Source organism: Dendrobates tinctorius, unplaced genomic scaffold (assembly GCF_039654945.1).
Source record: "Dendrobates tinctorius isolate UK_male_01 unplaced genomic scaffold, ASM3965494v1 ptg000089l, whole genome shotgun sequence".
NCBI classification, from domain to species: domain Eukaryota; kingdom Metazoa; phylum Chordata; class Amphibia; order Anura; family Dendrobatidae; genus Dendrobates; species Dendrobates tinctorius.
Genome location: NW_027361757.1, coordinates 9,398,989 through 9,417,948, shown reverse-complemented (window position 1 = coordinate 9,417,948; position 18,960 = coordinate 9,398,989). Strand labels below are relative to the sequence as shown.

General features: G+C 44.3%; 1 protein-coding gene across 1 annotated transcript in view; it reads right to left on the bottom strand.

Moving 5' to 3' along the window:
* The window catches only part of SAR1A (secretion associated Ras related GTPase 1A), a 34,518-nt gene that overhangs the window by 11,529 nt on the left and 4,029 nt on the right, over nt 1-18,960 (bottom strand). Inside the window, exons 2-3 of the mRNA XM_073585797.1 lie at nt 4,230-4,302; nt 3,475-3,594 (exon numbers count right to left, since the gene is read on the bottom strand). Of these exons, the coding sequence (XP_073441898.1) occupies nt 3,475-3,594; nt 4,230-4,287 (178 nt within the window). The 5' untranslated portion in view covers nt 4,288-4,302. The remainder of the gene's footprint in view (nt 1-3,474; nt 3,595-4,229; nt 4,303-18,960) is intronic.

Genomic DNA, 18,960 nt, shown 5'->3' with positions numbered 1-18,960 from the left:
AAAATTTATTGTAAAATGTTGCAAAAAAAGCTAAGAGGTAAAGTATTATTACACTCCTAAAGGCATGTTACTAACTTTATTGTGAGAATGTTAATACACTAAAATAACAATGAATACTCACCCACTCCAACCCTTGTGGTGGTTTCTGGGGAGCGCTGGCATCCTGCTCTCCATGTACTTGACCACTCACTCCTGTGACTAGCAGCAGCAGCAGTCAGGTCACAGCAAAGGAGCGTAGAGGAACATCCAAAGATAACCTACTCTAGAGACCACCGAATTGACCAGGGCTGGAGTCACGGGGATTAGAGCAAGTAAGTACACTTTATTCTATTTCTTTTTTTTCACTCTGATTCAGATTGTTTATTTTCTTTACATCAGACCTTTCAGTGTTCACCCATTTTCCTTCATCTAATTTCGGTTACTCATTAATAACTGCTTGGAATATTCTGCCGGAAGCCCCTGGACACATAGAAGCTCACTGGACATATAGACAGTTCTGTATGTAAGCAAGAGTCTTCGGATTGGAAACTATAATTTCTGAAAAAATGCTTAAGGCTAAGTTCACACGTACCGGAACGCTTGCGGAAATTACCGCGAGAATTCCGGAATTCCATTCCGCGGGAAAATCGCATTTTAAATTCCCGCGGAAAAACTAGCATTTTGCAAGCGTATTTAGCTTGCAAAATGCTAGCGTTTTCCAAGCGATCTGTAGCATCGCTTGGAGAACTGATTGACAGGTTGGTCACACTCATCAAACATAGAGTTTGACAAGTGTGACCAACTTTTTACTACTGAGGCCGCCTATGCAGCCTCAGTAGTAGATAAAATGTAAAAAAAAAAAAAAAAAAAATGGTGTTATTCTTACCTTCCGACGTCCCGCGCATCCGTTCCCAGTAATCCTTTGCGAAAATGCCCGCGATGACGTCCGTTCTCGCAGGATCGCGATGGCTCGCGGTAATTCGCGATGACGTCACGCAAATGACCGCGAGACTTCGCGATCACGGACGCAAAGCGATTCCGCCGCGGTAAAAACCGTAGCATTAGCACAGCATTGCGGAATCCCATAGGAATGCATGGGATGCTTATTTTTCGTGTTTTTGCGGCAAAATCGCGCGGTTAAAACCGCCGCGGAAACGCGAAAAAAAAACGGCACGTGTGAACTCAGCCTGAAAGCTATGTGAACCGAGCAGAAAGGATATTCATTAAAGTAACTAAACTTTGAAATAATTTTTTAGCCTCTTAATTGTCATTTTTCCATGGGGCTGGGTGTCGAGACTCCCACAGATCCCTCAAACAACAGACAGAAGTGTTGAGTTGATGTATTTGTGTATGTAGAGGGTTGAAGCCTGTACAGAGATCTGTGGGCGATCATACATAAGCCATGTGCTTCTACTCCGAGGTCTGGCCGATCAATATGGATTTCACGACCTGGACCCCCACTAATCAGCATGGCTAAACAAAGGCTACAACATAATAATTAACAACTATTTAAGGCTACGTTCCCAAGTTGAGCTTTTTGGTGAGTTTTTGATGTTCCAGATTTTCTGCACTTATTAAAAAAAGATAGGTTACTTGCATTTTTTTTTTCAAAAACTCACCAAAAAGCTCATCATGGGAGCGTAGCCTGAAAGTTTACTTCTACTTTAAATGGGATAATAATAAATAATAATAAATAATAATATATATATATATATATATATATATATATATATATATATATACACACATACATATATACACACAAACTGAGCTTTAGTCACTCTCCCTGGGTCCATCATCGAGTCTTCGCCACTACTCTCGCTGCCTGTAGCGCTGACATGTTGTTGGCAGCTGATGGCGGAGATCTGCCGATGTGGACAGTACAAGCCACTGAGCCCAGATGGGCTGCAGCGCTTTTGGCATTAACTCAGCACTGCAGACAATACCAGACATGGGAGCAGCAGTGGAGACTCTTCTGCACTGGACCCAGGGAGTAGGAGAAAAGAACAATTTTTGTTTGTTTTTAAACAAACTGTGGCGGGAGAACCGGGATTTTCTGAAGCTGTGAAATCCTTTTAACTTTCAGCAGCAGATTAACAACTAATGTAATAAAGAAGAATAAATGGACCAATGCCAAATATACGGCAATAGACTGAGGATATAAATCTGTGAAAGAAATCTGAAACATTCAAATAGTGTGCGACACGACAGAGCAAGATAAGGTCCAGATAAACATACAGACATGTGCCATCAGCAGATCTAGAAGAACGCGGCCTGCTCCTAATCCCTCCGGATCCGGTGTCCAGGACATTATCAATGTGATCTCCCAAAACACCCAAGGATAGAACGGAGCTAAATGTAGACGTGTGGAACATGAGCAGCTGCTCCCGGGAGACACTGCCGCCTTCTCTCAGCGCTGAATGAAACTGAAAAATCCTTACACAGCTCCTTCTCACTCATCATAAAGACGCCAGTGATGGAACGTTACTCCTTACTATGTACAACAAGGAGAGACAACCTGATCTATAGTCACTGCAGAGCTGGCACAAGCATGCCCCGTAGAAGGTGAATAAAGAAAAAAAAGCTATGCTACATTTCTAATTGGAGACATTTACTAATATTATTACACCTACTAGATATTGGGATAGGATCTTGGAGATGGGAGTACCCCTTTAACTCCCGGACACAGAGCATGCTCCTGCCATCTGAAAGCAATTTCTCTTTGTGTTACTATGTCATGTGACTTCTGCAGCCAATCATCGGCCACTGATTAGCTACAGCCTTTCGGTATTTCATTATTTAAGTGGGAATAGTAAAGGCTACAGCGGTCGCATGACGGCATTGAGATGACAGGAGCAGCGTCTGTCAGGGATCAGCTGTCATTTGCTATAGTGGCAGCGGTCAGCTGTATCAGAGATCATCATTGATTCTGCATACCTGACCCCATTGATGATTTGAAATGAAGCAGCAGAGTTTCATTTCTATCATTAGTGGACAAGCTGACCACTGTGAGGACATTGTGCCAGAGCATATTAATTACACACCACTCTCAGAAAGTGTCAGAAGCGTCGAAAAAAGGAGGCACGGATTGAGTCCAAAAATGTAGGAAATAAAGAGTCTAACTTCTAGTAGGAGGCACCAATCCATCACACAGCCACTGGGAGAAATAATCCAGGTCTTCAGACTGCCAGGACTAGGTTTATGTTGCGGAATCATTAGTCAGCAAAAAGTGTATGTCATGAGAAATATAATAGTGGGAAATTCTATAGGATTATACAATAACATGAAAGTAAAATACTTTGCTTGTGCTCGGAGAGTGATGATTGCACAGCCAGATTATCTGCACCAGGGTCACAGCCCTTTTGTAGTCCTTGTTTTATAATCCTACATCCTAGAAGTGGCCATATATCCCTAATAAATGTAATAAGATGCACCGAAAGCTTTGTGCAGAAGTCAGAACAACCCATAAGGGCCATAACCGCTGCAGGTACGTACTTGGGTGTAGTGTGGGGACGTGCTGGCCAAGCCGGTCATCCTTCAGCATGTGTAGCAGCGTTGTTTTACCAGCATTGTCCAAGCCTAAAAATACTAGTTTCCCAGACTTCTTGTATAATCCTGGAAGAAAGTAAGAAAATATTAGGACCGTTAGTATTTTTTTTTGCAGTATTAGAAAAACATGGTGGCATTATTCCAAGAACAGCGCCACACTAGTGATGAGCGAGTATACTCATTGCTTGGGTTTTCCCGAACATGCTCTGGTGTCCTCCAAGTATTTTGGCGTGCTCGGAGATTTAGTTTGTGTCGCCGTAGCTGCATGATTTGCGTCTGCTAGACAGCCTGAATACATGTGAGGAATGCCTGTTTGTTAGGGAATCCCGACATGTATTCAGGCTAACAAACAGGCATTCCTCACATGTATTCAGGCTGTCTAGCAGTCGCAAATCATGCAGCTACGGCGACTCAAACTAAATCTCCAAGCACGCCAAAATACTCGGCGATCACCTGAGCATGCTTGGGAAAATCCGAGCAACGAGTATTCTCACTCTTCACTAAGCCACATCTGTCTACAGGTTGTTTGTGATTTTGCAGCTCAACCCTATGCATGTCAATGGAGCGGAGCTGCAATACCAGACAAAACAGACAGGGTGGTGCCATTTATTTTTGAAGGACGCAGTAGTGGTTTTCTTATCTTGCACAACACTATTTAAGCCTACATGAAAAATAAAAGAGGACTTCCAAAATTCATTTACCTAAAAACTGCAGAACACTGCTGAAGCCGTTGTATATCCACTCAAATATGAAAGACATTTCCGAATCTGTGTCCTGAAACATGGAAGAAAAAACAAGGAAGATTGGTATGAAAGTGGGAAAAGGAGCGATCCACACAGGCACAATACTAGAATACAGCACAGGGTATTATGGGGCAGTATGGTAGAGCTGGGCTCCTGGGTTCAAATCCCACCAAAGACAACATGTGCAAGGAGTTTGTATGTTCTCCCTGTGTCTGTGTGGGTTTCCACTGGGTACTCTGGTTTCCTCCCACATTCCAAAGACAGGGGACAGCGATGATAATGTCTGTAAAACGCTGCGGAATAAGCGCTATTTATGCAAAGCATTATAAAGTTTTCCAGCAAGTCTTAAGCACAGAACCTCAATGCCAAAATCTGGAATTTGCCGCACATTTTTTAATAATTTAAAAAGCAGTGGTCCCCAGAGGATAGTATACTTGTAAAACAACAAACTCGCACAAGTTAATCCTCCTGGTTCAGCACCAGGGGTCCGCTGCAGCTGTGTTTTATCAGCAATATCAGCATACATTACTACTGCAGCCGATCAGATCTTGGCGGCTCAGGCCATCACATCATCAGCAGTCACGCAACTCAGTAACTGGCTGCAACTAATAGACAAGAGATTGGAGCAGCGGTGAAGAAGACGGGCCAAGGGTGAGAGGATGTTATTATTATAGGAGGTTGATGATTTACAAGTATGCAATCCTTTGGGAACCACTTTTCTTAAAGTGAAAAACGCCATTGAGGATTTGGGTCTTTGAGCTTCACTACATCCTAGAAGTTGGACATGAGTCAGGACAGGCCTCAAATAAAGGTACTGTCACACTTAGCGATGCACCAGCGATCCCGACCAGCGATATGATGCGGTCAGGATCGCTGGTACATCGCTAAGTGGTCGCTAGTGAGCTGCCACACAGGCAGATCTCTCCAGCGACATCGCTGGGGACGGGGGTCGCTACTTATCTGTCACACTAGGCGATCCTGACGTCCTCCCGCCCGGCTCCACGCTCGTCTCTCCACAGGAAGCGCCGCAGGAAGCTGACGACGAGAAGCGGTCCTCAATGTTCTCGCGCAATCAGCGATAATCAGCGGGGGAGCGGGTCGTAGGTAAGTATCAGACACAGCGATATCGCTAGCAATATCGCTATAACATCACAAGTTATAGCGATATTGCTAGCAATATCGCTTAGTGTGACAGTACCTTTAGTATGGGAAAACTCCACCATACATGATAAGTCACACACACCATTCTGGCAGAGCAAAGTACTGTAGTGTGGCGCATGAGTGGGGAAAGGCCAATGAGCGCCGGCGCTCTACAAAACTTTACTCTGCCCTCGGCAAGGCTGAGAATTACACCAGTAAGGCTAGGTTCATATTGTGTTTAGGCAGCCCGTTCAACGCATAGCATTAACGGGCTGCATTAACGCTATAGCATAACGCGATCGCTATACCCACTAGCGCAGATGATTCATCTGTGCTAGCGGGGACGGAGCCTCAGACGTTGCAGCCTGCGTGCGAGGCTCCGTCAGTGAATGATGGCACATCGCTAGCGCATGCCACTTTATGGCATGCGTTACGATGCGCCCGATAATGGGGGCGAGTGGCAGCGTTAACGGACTGCATTACACCGTGTTATGCCGTGGTGTAACGCAGTCCTTCTAACGGAGTGCCATAATGCAGTGTGACCCCGGCCTAAGAAGCAAGAAGGGAGGAGGCACTGGATCAAGAACAGAGACGTCCATTGGATCGGATCGCATCGAAGGCAATTGTAATAAAGTCTATTTTTTTTGTGTTATGTTATGTACAGTGCATTGGGGACATAATACAGCATGCTGTATATTAAGGCGAACAGATGTTGGCCCTACTTTAAATAGGAAAAACCTGGTGACAAGTTCCCTTTAACTTCAACCCGCTCTTTTTACCCTGCAATCCAGCACAAAGCCTCCAACCGTCCTCCCTGACTTTAGCCCCCGTTACACACAGCGAGATCGCTAGCAATATTGCTGTAACGTCACAGGTTTTGTGACGTAGCAGCGATATTGCTAGCGATATCGCTATGTCTGATACTTACCTGCGACCGGCTCCCCCGCTGGTTATCGCTGATCGCGCGAGAACATCCTGGACCATTTCTCATCGGGCGCTTCCTGCTGGGCTTCCTGTGGCGCTGACGAGCGACGCGTGGAGGCGGGCGGATGTCAGGATCGCCGCGTCTGACAGGTAAGTAGCGACCCCCGACCGCTGCTATGTCGCTGGTGAGATCTGCCTGTGTGGCAGCTCACTAGCAACGCACCAGCGATCCATATCGTTGTCGGGATCGCTGGTGCATCGCTTAGTGTGATGGTACCCTTTGGCTACAGTGGTCACGTGCAAACAATCAGCGGTACTACAAACAGCACAGATATCAGTAGTACAGTAGGACCAAACTGACCAATGTACAACTTAGGCCTGTTTCACACATCTGTTTTTTGGCGTCCGCCAAAGTGTGAAAAAATGGATCCGTTTTGCCACAAACAGATGCTACCAGATCAGTTTTTTGGACGGATCTGCTTTAGCCACTAATGCAAGTCTATGGTTAAAAAAACGGATCCGCCAAAAAAAGGCGGATCCGGTTTTTTTTTTTTGCAAAACGGCGGATTTTGACGGACGTCTAAAAACGGATGTGTTAAACAGGCCTAAGCAAACAGAGGGTCCCAGAGAACTTCAGCACTGGATCATCAAGGTAAAGAGGAGGAATATGGTGCCTTTTGTTATATTATCACACCTCAGTTTTGCAAAGGTTGGACTTCCCCTTTAAGTCTGCCTGGTAATTAACCATTCACAAACCTCAGACAGCAGACATATTGATGAAAGGTGAGGAATCACCATTGTTTCCCCCCTAACCATATAATGAAAAGTTCAACAACTTTCTAAGGAAATTTTTCAAGGTCTCCAATTTCAAGATCATCGCATGCTGTGAGTGATGGAAACATTTAGCTGAGAAACATCTATAATAAGTGCTTCTTTCACAGGTCTGCTACATGACTGACGGCAAGTCCCTGTTCATATCTACACTGGCGGTTCTGCCAAAGCCTTTATGGCAGTGAGTGCTGCGCCAGTTTTCTGGACAGCGCTACCCCAGATGATCCGACTAATACCTAGCACCACACTTTTTAAGCGTGTTTTATGAACAACTTATCTGTAGACAGGCCTGTCGCCTCACATCACTAATCTAACTCTTTGTTGCTCCCCTTTCTAAATTCTCCTCAGAATCTGGTCCCGCTTTCTCATCTGTCTCCCACATCCTCCATGCACCCAATAGCACTTAGTAACGGTAACCAAACAGATACAGGCTGGTAATCATCCTGCTTAGTTGTAAGATCATGGAAGGAAAACCTCTCCTGATGTATGTACTACAAACAACTTAATTCAAAGGCTTTTAGGACCCCAAATTTAGGATGATGTAAATGATAAATCACAGAAATCTAGTGAGATATGGTTTGCTAATGAAATCAGTGTAAAGAGCTCTCCCGAGGGGATGAAGGACTACTATGATTAAGAGTCTCTCTCCTGGGAACATATGGGATCAGCTGCAGAGTGTTTTGCCCAGGATCGGCCATTTGCCAGCGCTTGTTTTCTAGTCATCTGCTGCACCTGACGTGTACAGGAGACACAAACAAGGCGTAAAATTAGCGGGTGTAGAATCCCACTGACTTATGTGACACCCGCGTGTACTTGGTAAATGACTCATCCTGAAAATCTCCACACAGCAGAGGTCACAGGACCGCCCGCGGCTCACTCACTTTCATTAACTTTTTTTTACCTTGCCCTACCATCTCCCCACGCCCTGCAATTAAATGGTTACTCCGCCTAAATTATCAGCAGAACCGGTAGCATAGCCCCATACATTGCACCAATTCACGAGGCGAGGCGTAGTAATCTGTAAGGTCACATATGAAGGAGAATTAATAGACATGCCACCCTGTGACAAGCACCAGCCACTGTGGGGATAAAGCCACGTTCACACATACATTTACACCTAAGAGAGACCTTTCACTGTTTCATACATTTCGCTCCCTCACTTTCTAAAAACATGAGGAGATAAACTGTCTAGATCACTGGTATATGGACAGAAAACTGTAGTAAAATGGATGCCCTCCATATATCCCCCATAAGACAAGTTACCACCATGAGCATTTCTGCCCCAATAGCTAAATTACCGTATGCTTTTTCATTGTATTTTTGCATGTCATGCTTTAAATAAAGCCGCATTGTTTTTTTTTAACACTTCACAGTATTCAGGATTCGTAAAAAGAGAATACATGGGCATTATCTACCGGTGCGTTTTCTGCATCTCATTCAAGTCTGTGTGGGGAAATCCACAAATAAAACGCTCGGTTACCACGAGAGAAACGGACAGGTAATAGAGTGCAGACACGCACCTCAGGTCAGCTTATGCTGCGCAGGGAAAAAACAAACACTGGGTGTGAGATTTCCACAAGTCCCATTCACTTTGCTGGAAAGGTAAGGCTGTGTGCACACGTTGCAGATTTGGTGCGTTTTTCCTTGCAGATTTTCTACATAAACCTGACGCAATCCTGATGCCAAAACCTGAAGTGTCATGCACACGTTGCTTCTTTTTGACTTTGCAGATTTGGTGCAGAAAATAATCTGCTGCATGTCAATTCTCTGTGCGTTTTTCACCATAGGCTACACTCAAATCAGTCAAAAACGCAGGGAAAAAAGCGGCAAGAAACGTGCGGTTTTTCTTGCTAAGAGCTGCAGAAATTCTACTCAACGTGTGCACATAGTCTGACTTATGGGAAATTTCTTATACACAAATCTCACCAAATACTCATGGTGAGAACTTGGCTTTTCTAATCTAAGGTTGAGTCCGATCCTCAAACGTGGACGAAAATAGGACAAGCACGGAGCATGAGGGAACAAAGGATCCGTAAAAAAAAAAAAAAAAATGAATGGTTCAGTTACACTCCATGCTGCCCAACGGATGAGAAAAACAGAGGTATCCTATAGACGCATCTACGCAGCCTTGTTTACCTCTATGGAAAACAGGACTAGATATACATACGAGGGGTGAAGGAAAATCTTCTCAAAACCAAATTTTTACAAATTACAACAGGAGTTATGGCTGGCGAGTCCAGTTGTCCACTACAAGGACAACCCTTCTCAGTCTAAATGTCTCAACCCAATAAAATAAAAACCCAATACCCTCTTCCTGTGCTGCTGTCGTTCCAGCAGTGTTGGGGCTCTCATGTGGTTGCATGTCACGTTACCCCGGTGTCCTATGAGCCCTGGCATCACTGTCCCCATCTTCCTACGGTTTGAACAAGATATGGCTTTACCAAAACCCTGTCCGATGACAGATGCACATATAGCAGGATGCAGCTGGCCTCCACTAATAGAGGCAAGGGGGCAGCTCAGGTGCAAACTACTGATAAAAACAACCACCCCACATCTAAAGGTACTGTCACACTTAGCGATGCACCAGCGATCCCGACCAGCGATATGATGCGGTCAGGATCGCTGGTACATCGCTAAGTGGTCGCTAGTGAGCTGCCACACAGGCAGATCTCACCAGCGATATAGCAGGGGTCGGGGGTCGCTACTTACCTGTCACACCAGGCGATCCTGCGTCCTCCTGCCCGGATCCACGCGTCGCTCGTCATTGCCGCAGGAAGCTGACGATGAGAAACAGTCCTGGACGTTCTCGCACGATCAGCGATAAGCAGCGGGGGAGCGGGTCATAGGTAAGTATCAGACACAGCGATATCGCTAGCAATATCACTATAACGTCACAAGTTATAGCGATATTGCTAGCGATATCTTAGTGTGACAGGCCCTTAACAAACCATGGTGGGGTTGGCTGCCCAGTAGGATAAATGCACATAGATAAGGCTTGCATAGGACATCAGTCACACACATGTAAGTGTGATGCACAGTGTCTGGTTTGCAACCTATTAATGACACCCATAGTATTCTCAGGCGGGCTGCTCCAGCACTAAAATATGCAACACAAAGTGACAGACGCCCCAATAGACCAAGCCAACAACAAGAGGCCAGACTGCATCCCGCAAAAAATGATATAAGTGCAAAAACAATGCATATGATGAATACATTAAATGAGCTATTGGTTAATATTTTGGCCAAAATAGATAAAGCCTGCAAGCCAACGTCAAGGCTCCTCATGATATTGCAGGTCCCTAGCACTAATATCAAGTGCTGGAGCAGCCCGCCTGAGAATACTATGGGCGTCATTAATAAGTCGCAAACCAGACACTGTGCATCACACTTACATGTGTGTGACTGACATCCTATGCAAGCCTTATCTCTGTGCATTTATCCTACTGGGCAGCCAACCCCTCCATGATCTGGTAGGTGTGGGGTGGTTGTTTTTATCAGTAGTTTGCACCTGAGCTGCCCCTTGCCTCTATTAGTGGAGGTCTGCTTCATCCTGCTTTATGTGCATCTGTCATCGGACAGGGTTTTGGTAAAGCCATATCTTGTTGTGAGGTTTTTTTTACGGATTGAACAAGAAAAAAAAAAAAAAAAAAAAAAATCAGAACAGCCGCAGTCTGGATTTTCTCTTCATGTTCAATTTGTACGAAGACAGGAACCATGACACCAGCAATGACTGGTCACCCTGCGACATACAACCGTACGAGAGCCCTGGGACCACAAGCGCCGACACCACTGGAATGGCAGGCGAGTATAGGCTTTTCCATTTAATCGGGGCCAAACATTTACATGGAGAAGGGGTTGCCCTAGTAGTGGAGAACCCCTTTAATATTTGAGTTCTTAACTAATGGCTGCTTTCCAAAAACAGCATTTTGGCTTTTTTTTGTTGTTGTTCCAAGCCAAAAGCATTATTGCCAGAATTGAATATGTTCTCCATACAGGTCGCATTGTTATGTGTGTTAGGCTACAGTCACACATTCAGTATTTGTCAGTATTTTACCTCAGTATTTGTAAGCCAATACCAGGAGTGGGTGATAAATACAGAAGTGGTGACGTGTTTCTATTATACTTTTCCTCGGATTGTTCCTCTCCTGGTTCTGGCTTACAAATACTGAGGTAAAATACTGACCAAACACTGAACGTGTGACCGTAGCCTTAGACCATGTTCGCTTGTAGTGTTTTTTGAGGTGTTTCTTACGCAAATTAAAAGCAACTTATCAGGCTATGTGCACACGCTGCAGTTTTTGCTGCGGATCTGCAGCAGTTCTGCAGACAGTGCACAGTAGCATGTAAATCTATGTGATTTACAATTTGCTGTACACATGCTGCAGATTTTTAACTGCGGAAAAGCTGCGATTTTGAATCCGCAAAAAGAAATGACATGTCACTTCTTTTCTGCGGATTCTGCTGCGGTTTACCATCTCCTCCATTGTAGAGGTGATAAACCGCAGGGAAAACCGCAGGTCATTTTCCCTGCGGTTCCGCAGATACAAATCCGCAGCGTGTGCACATAGCTTTACAGTACCAGTAAACACTGTGCCATCTTGGAAATCTCATGCATACGCTCTTTTTTCCTGACTGAATTTGAAAGCTGCGCTTTTTTGCCCACAGAAAACAAATGAGTTAAAAAATGAAAAAATAAGCGGGAAAAAAATGCAATAAATGTTTTTGCAGCATTTTCATATGGTTTTTGTGACCAAAACAAACTTTATGAAGACATGTACTGTAAACAAAGTGCACATGTAATCCGCACCAAAAAAAAAATAAAAAAACATGTACAAAGCGTGGCAAAACGATCCAATAAACACTGTGAAATCGCTTATTGAAAGCATCGGTTTTTATGGCCAGGAGAGCAGGCTTTAGCTGCAGAATAAAAATGCAGCAGAAACGCTGTGTGTGAACTTAGCCTTAAGGCCCCTTTACATTTAGCGATGCACCAGCGATCCCGACCACGATATGACCCGGTCAGGATCGCTGGTGCATCGCTAAATGGTCGCTAGTGAGCTGCCAAACAGGCAGATCTCACCAGCGATGCAGCAACGCAGCAGCGGTCGTTACTTACCTTTCAGACGCGGCAATGATGACGTCCTCCCTCCCGCATCCACGCGTCGCTCGTCAGCGCCAGCAGGAAGCAGCCGATGAGAAGGGGACCTGGACGATCTCGCGCGATCAGCGAAAGCCAGTGGGGGAGCCGGTTGGAGGTAAGTATCACACATAGTGATATCGCTAGCAATATCGCTGCCGAGTCACAAAATCGGTGACGCTTTAGCGATATTGCTATGTGTAACAGGCCCTTAAGTGGCATTTCTTTCACAGAGAACGCCCTGGGTACGCGGTTTTCTCACTCGGGGATCACGTGACTCATCGGCTGAAGGTTTTCCACAATGGAATTTTAATATTGTAACACACAAAAGGAAATTACGGGCAGAAAATCCGATTTGTATACAACTTATCCACCGGATTTTCTGTCGAACGTTATAAAAAATAAAAAAAAAGATGCATGTAGTAAAAAGTAAAATAAAAAAAAAAAAGGCTAACAAAACAGAATTGGAGTGCATGGCGTGGCAGCTTGAAGGAAACCATCATCAAAGCTACAAGTGAGGAAATTAGACAACTGAAACAAAGGAGGCAAATTCCCTCTGGACCCTAAGATGGGGGTCTAAGGCTGTGCACACGCTGCGGATCAGGTGCGGATTCATCGGCGCGGATTTTGTAAAATCCGCAGGTCAAAATACCTGCGGTTTTACCTGCGGATTGCTCTGCGGTTTTGTCCTGCGGTTTTTCATCTCCTCAATGGAGGAGATGGCAAACCGCAGGGGAATCCGCAGAAAGAATTGACATGTCAATTTTTTCTGCGGATCGAAAACCGCAGATAATCCGCGCGGAAAATTCCGCACCATCTGCATTGCGGTTTTTGATTCCCATAGGGAATCATGGTACTGTACACCGCAGCAAAAACTGCTGCGGGTCCGCAGCGGCCGGAACCGCAGCAAAAACCGCAGCGTGTGCACACAGCCTTAATGATCAGACCCTTTTATTTAAGACTAAATAATGAAAAAAAAAAAAAAAAAACAACTATAAACTCGAGCTCACGGAGCGTCTGATTATACAGAGGATAAGCTGAGCAATTGCTGTACATTTGGCATTTGCCACAGTTTAAATCCACAAAGGACGCCCTTTATTGCACAATGACTCAACACACGCAGAAAATATCAGTGCCATGGCTGAACTCACAAACACACAGTGCAACTAAGCAAACATGATACCGCTGCAGTAGAAGACAGACAAAAGAGGACACGACCCATAGTCAGCAAAAAAAAAAATCCAATATCTCATCTTAAATCTAAATTAAAGTTGTGTAACCTCACAAATCCTTATGAGGAGTTTCTGCATTCACATATATATCACATTTTTCTTGCTGCCCTTGGAGACAGACTGAAGTTTATGTACAGCGGCATGTAAAAGTTTGGCCACCCCTGGTCAAAATTACTGTTATTGTGAAGTTGAAAGTAAAGCTGGAGTCACACATATAGCGACTCACCAGCGATCCCGACAACTATATCAACGTGTCAGGATCGCTGATGAGTCGCTATGTGATCGCTGGTGAGCTGTCACACAGACAGCTTCACCAGCGATCAGCACAGCGACGCCAAGCGTCGCCGTGTTCGTTAGTAACCAGCGCGCTGCTGCAGGGAGCTGGTAACTAACGTACACATCGGGTATCCAGGGGACGCGCGTCCCTTGGATACCCGATGTGTACGTTAGTTACCAGCAGATCGCTGGTCTCCCGCCTGTCACACGCAGCGATGCGTGCTGGCCAGCGGGAGACCAGCGACAAAAGAAATGTCCAGCGGTTTCCTACAGCGATCAGCGATAACGGCAGGGGGGCCGGTCGCTGATCGCTGTCACACACAGCGATCTCGCTGGTGAGATCGCTGTTGTCTCACAAAACTTGTGACTCAGCAGCGATCTCGCTAGCGAGATCGCTATGTGTGACGGGGCCTTAAGTGATCTGTAAAAGGTCTAAAGTCAAAGATGACACATTTCCTTTCAATTTTAGGCAAAAAAAAAAAATTTAAAAAAAAATTACAAAAAGGAAAATGGGCCCATGGAAACATTTGGGCACCTGTGGAGATGTGTGTGCTCAGATACATTTGACTAAGGTTTCTGACCGTAATTAGCCTGTTAGGGTTATGGCTTGTTCACCATCATTAGAAAAGGCCAGAGGATGCAAATTCCTCAGCTTTATAAAGACCCAGGATCCTCTAACCTAGTGCCAAAAAAAAAAAAAAAAAAAAAAGCAGCAGCCATGGGTTCTTCCAAGCAGCTGCCTAGCACTCTGAAAATGAAAATGGTGGAGACCCACAGAGCAGGATAAGGCTAAAAGAAGATGGCAAAGCGGTTTCACATTGCCCTTTCCTCAGTTTAAAATGTAATTAAGAAACAATAGTTAACAGGAACAGTGGAGGTCAAGATAAGGTCTGGATAACCAAAATAAATTCCAGCGAGAGATGCTCATAGGATTTATAGAGAGGCAAATCAGAACCTCAGCTTGACTGCAAAAGACCTTCAGAAACATTTAGCAGACTCTGGAGTTCAGCGACACCTGCAGAAATAGGGCCTTCATGGAAGAGTCATCAGAAAAAATACCTCTCCTGCGTCCTCAGCATAAAATTCAGACATTTGCAAAAGAAGATCTAAACAAGCCGATGCACTTTGGAAACAAGTCCTGTGGACCAATGAGGTTAAAATAGAACTCTTTGGCCACAACTAGGGATGAGCGAATAGCTTCGGACAACTCCTTATCGAGAACAAGAACCCGGATACCTGGAGCACTCCCAATAATCACCTATTCGGCTCCGCAGCTGCCTGTGTCCCAGCTGTGTGACAGTCAGGCTCTCTATGCATGTGTTGTGACTGTCACACAGCCGTAACACAGGCAGCTGCGGCGGCGATCAGCTGATTATCAGGAGAACTCCAGATATCCGGGTTTCCGACACAGCTATTCGGTAAGCACTATAGCTATTTGTATAAGGAGTTTTCCGAAGCCATTCGCTCATCCCTAGCCACAATTATCAAACGTATGTGTGGAGCAAAAAAGGCACAGAGTTTCAGGAAAAGAACATCTCCCCAGCCACTTAGCATGGGGGTGAACCAATCATACTTTGGGGTTGTGATGCAGCCAATGGCACAGGGAACATTTCTCGGGTAGAGAGAAGAATGGACGCAATGAAATTTCAACAGATTCCTAATGCAAACTTAACACCATCTGTTAAAAAAAAAAAAAAAAAAAACCACTGAAGTTGAAAAGATGGCTTGTACAAATGTATAATGATCCTATACACTTGTCAAAAGTCACAACAGAAGACCTCTAAAACTGCCAGCTGAATGTTTTACAATGGACCTCACAAACCCCTGATCTGATCATCATTGAAAATCTGGAAATGCACAGGCCAATAAGAAAATATTACCACTGTTTGATGTAAGTAGGCATTCACGAAAAACATAAATGACTACACAAAAGAGTGAATGACCACAGACAAAATAAAGTCTATACCTTTTTAATATATTTTAACACATAAAATTAAAATATATTAAAACGGTGGGGAGCAATAGAACAAAAATTAAGAACGCTCATGACAAACGTATACATAAGAAGTATATGTGGGAGGCGTTAAGTGCTATGTTCTCGTTACAATAATTATATGTAAAATGAAATGTAGCATATATATCTATCAAACAGACGAATAAATACTTCGATAAATAGATACGGATTATACACATTATAAAAGCAACATGCCATAAGAGAAAGATGGCGTGTGATACAGGACTGGGTGAAACGTATGTCTAAGTCCAGCATCTATTTATCTAAGTATTTAATTGTCTGTTTGATAGATATATGCTACATTTCATATATAATTAGTGTAATGAGAACGTAGCACTTAACCTCTCCCACATATACTTACGAATACGTTTGTCGTGAATGTTCTTATTCTGTTTATTGCTCCCCACCATTTTAAGTGTATGTATCAGATTGCTACTTCCAAGAGAGGTCCTGCAATCTCTGAAAAGGCTATTGGTAAAACCAAGTTTGGACATAAAAGGTGAAGATCAAAAAGAGACGTAAAGCAAAAGGATGTAGAACATCCTATAGTGCTCTTCCTGTACATATGGATAGGTTTTCTGTAAGAGGATCAGTCACACCAACACTAATGTGGCACCCATAAAAGTGACATCCACAATGAAAGTCCACTGCGATTCTGAAAGAAAATGAGAAAACAGCAAGTAGATACAAGATCCAGCCGCATTCTCGTTCCTTCTGTGAAGAAAATGTCAGCAACTTGTGAATGATATTTGAAAAATTGGCCACAGGTGAATTTACCCTTAGGACAGGTCTTCAAATTTTCTCAAAAATTTCAATGCAGATTTGCTGGCAAAAAAATCTGTAATTCCTACATTCAATACAGTGTTAGGGCCAATTCCAGCCAGTGTACACTCTGGATGGACCATGGATCCTCTATAACCAGCATTGACAATGCACATGGGCAATTTTCCCACTTGGGCCGCATGGAAGGGAAAAAAAAAAAAAAAAAAACAGCATGCTTATCCTGATACATTTTACAAACCAAAGTAGTGCATATGATAGAGGGAAGCTGTGGGACCCATCTTCAGTCAGTACAAGCACACAGAGCTGTATATGGAGCCAGCCAAGTCATCGATTTTTGGGCATAACTGGTCATTTTTAGATACGGCCATCTACACCCAGTCTTACTCCAGGTTTACAGTCACACGACTCTCCCATCTGAGAAAACTGGATCGATAATGCACTCTAATCAAGCTCCGTTCAGAGTTTGATCAGACTGTGATCATATTGTGGTCCAATTATCTTGGCTCTGAGAACCGTAACAGGTGAGAAGATGGAGAACAACATTTTCCATCTTCTCCATTGTGACAGTGTGTGGAAATTGGATGTAACCCGAGTGCAGTCTGATTTCCGCGCACCCAGTCTTGAATGGGTTGAATCTGATTTCTGAGTCAAACCGCAGCATGTAGCGATTTTTTTCTCATGCTGAATTGGTATGAAAAAAGAATAAAGCCTTGATCAGCACTGACCCATTAAATATTATCTGTCGAAGTGCTATGTGATAACAAAAAAAAAATAAATAAAAAAAAAAAAAAAAATCAATCGGATCGCACTCGTCAGATGAATACAGTGGTGTGAGCGACCCATAAAAGGTACACTCACATGATGGAAAAAATATCCTTTCAATTTTTGGCACAATCAGCATAAATGACAGAGGATTTTATTATGAACAGCCTGTGGATTTTACCCTGTGTTGTAAACAGTGAAATATGGGTTAAAACTCTGCATCATAAATTGCCAAATTTGGCCCTGAAAATTTGCCACAGCGTGTGAATGAGATTTGTTAAAATTTCCTCCACTTTGTCGCTACCTACTGTGGCCTTTAGACCCCCCATAATATGCAGAGTATCCCCCACAGGCTGCTCTAGACTCCCTGTGCACTTATTCTAGCCTGAAAGGTGCCAGTCATACACCCCGGGGACACGGAGCACAAGAACAAGGAGTCAGATGTGCAGTGTCGGTCATTTGCACAGAGATGAGCCGTGAAGGGCTTATGTCGGTATATTGGCAGGAGCTCCCGAGTCATGTCCGGTCATGAATACATGTGTGTGACCTGTGACTATCAGCATTGGGTTTCATCTCCATATCACCCCCAGTCTATCTACAGTCACATCCTACAATTACACCATTGCAGAAGTGACACATTTAGCCTCTGTTCACACTGAGGTCATGGACCCAGTGTTTCATAATCATCCACGAGATGCGCTCTCTTTATACTGTTAACCACCATATTATTGTGGGATGTGACATTTCTGTTTGTACTGTAAAAGACTCCGTTTACATTATAAACCTGTGGCGATACACAGGCCCGTGATGGATCACTGGGCCATCTCGTTATGTAAGTTACCAGATTCCCCAGAGCTGCATTGTCAAACGATGGAAAAACAGTTGGAATAGAACTATTGCAAGTGTGAATAGAGCCCGATCATGACGCCGCATCCCACGATCGGCCGGCTCCTCCATGTCTTACAGGGTCATCTGGATTTACACACACAGTAAAAGTGAGCAGCCGATAACCCAGAGCTGGAATCTGAAGTGTCGCAAGCACCAGGATTTAATATCCTGTTACATTTCTTGTTTGTATACAGTGAGATACACACAAAGTTTAATGTTCCTTCACCCATTCTACTTGTCTATGCAAGAGGCGTTCCTGGTCCAGCCACAATGACGTCCATTTATAAGGCTAATCCTTTCCCGGAGATCTCAGGTGGCTGCAGCTGTAGGTGATGGCGGTATGGTTTCCTACTATATGGCAGCACTATGAATGCGACATAAATAAATGCACTTCCAGAAAGTCTCATTAACCGAGTAACGGGGCAGCAGAGCGTACTGCCGTCCACGCACAGCGTGATGGGGCAGTGACTATTTATGGTTTACAATCTTGCACCCACTTCAGGAGAAGACAATAACTGTTATACATGTACTATACGGACCCCTACACCAAATCCAACATGTATGTACAAGACGATCGGAAGCTGAAAGCAGGGGTGGCCGCTCTGCGGATGTATCAGGAGATCCACACAAAGATCTCTTGCATGTGGGTAACCCCTGGCTCGGCTATTCCCCCTTTTACTCGACGTGGAATGTTAGTGACTG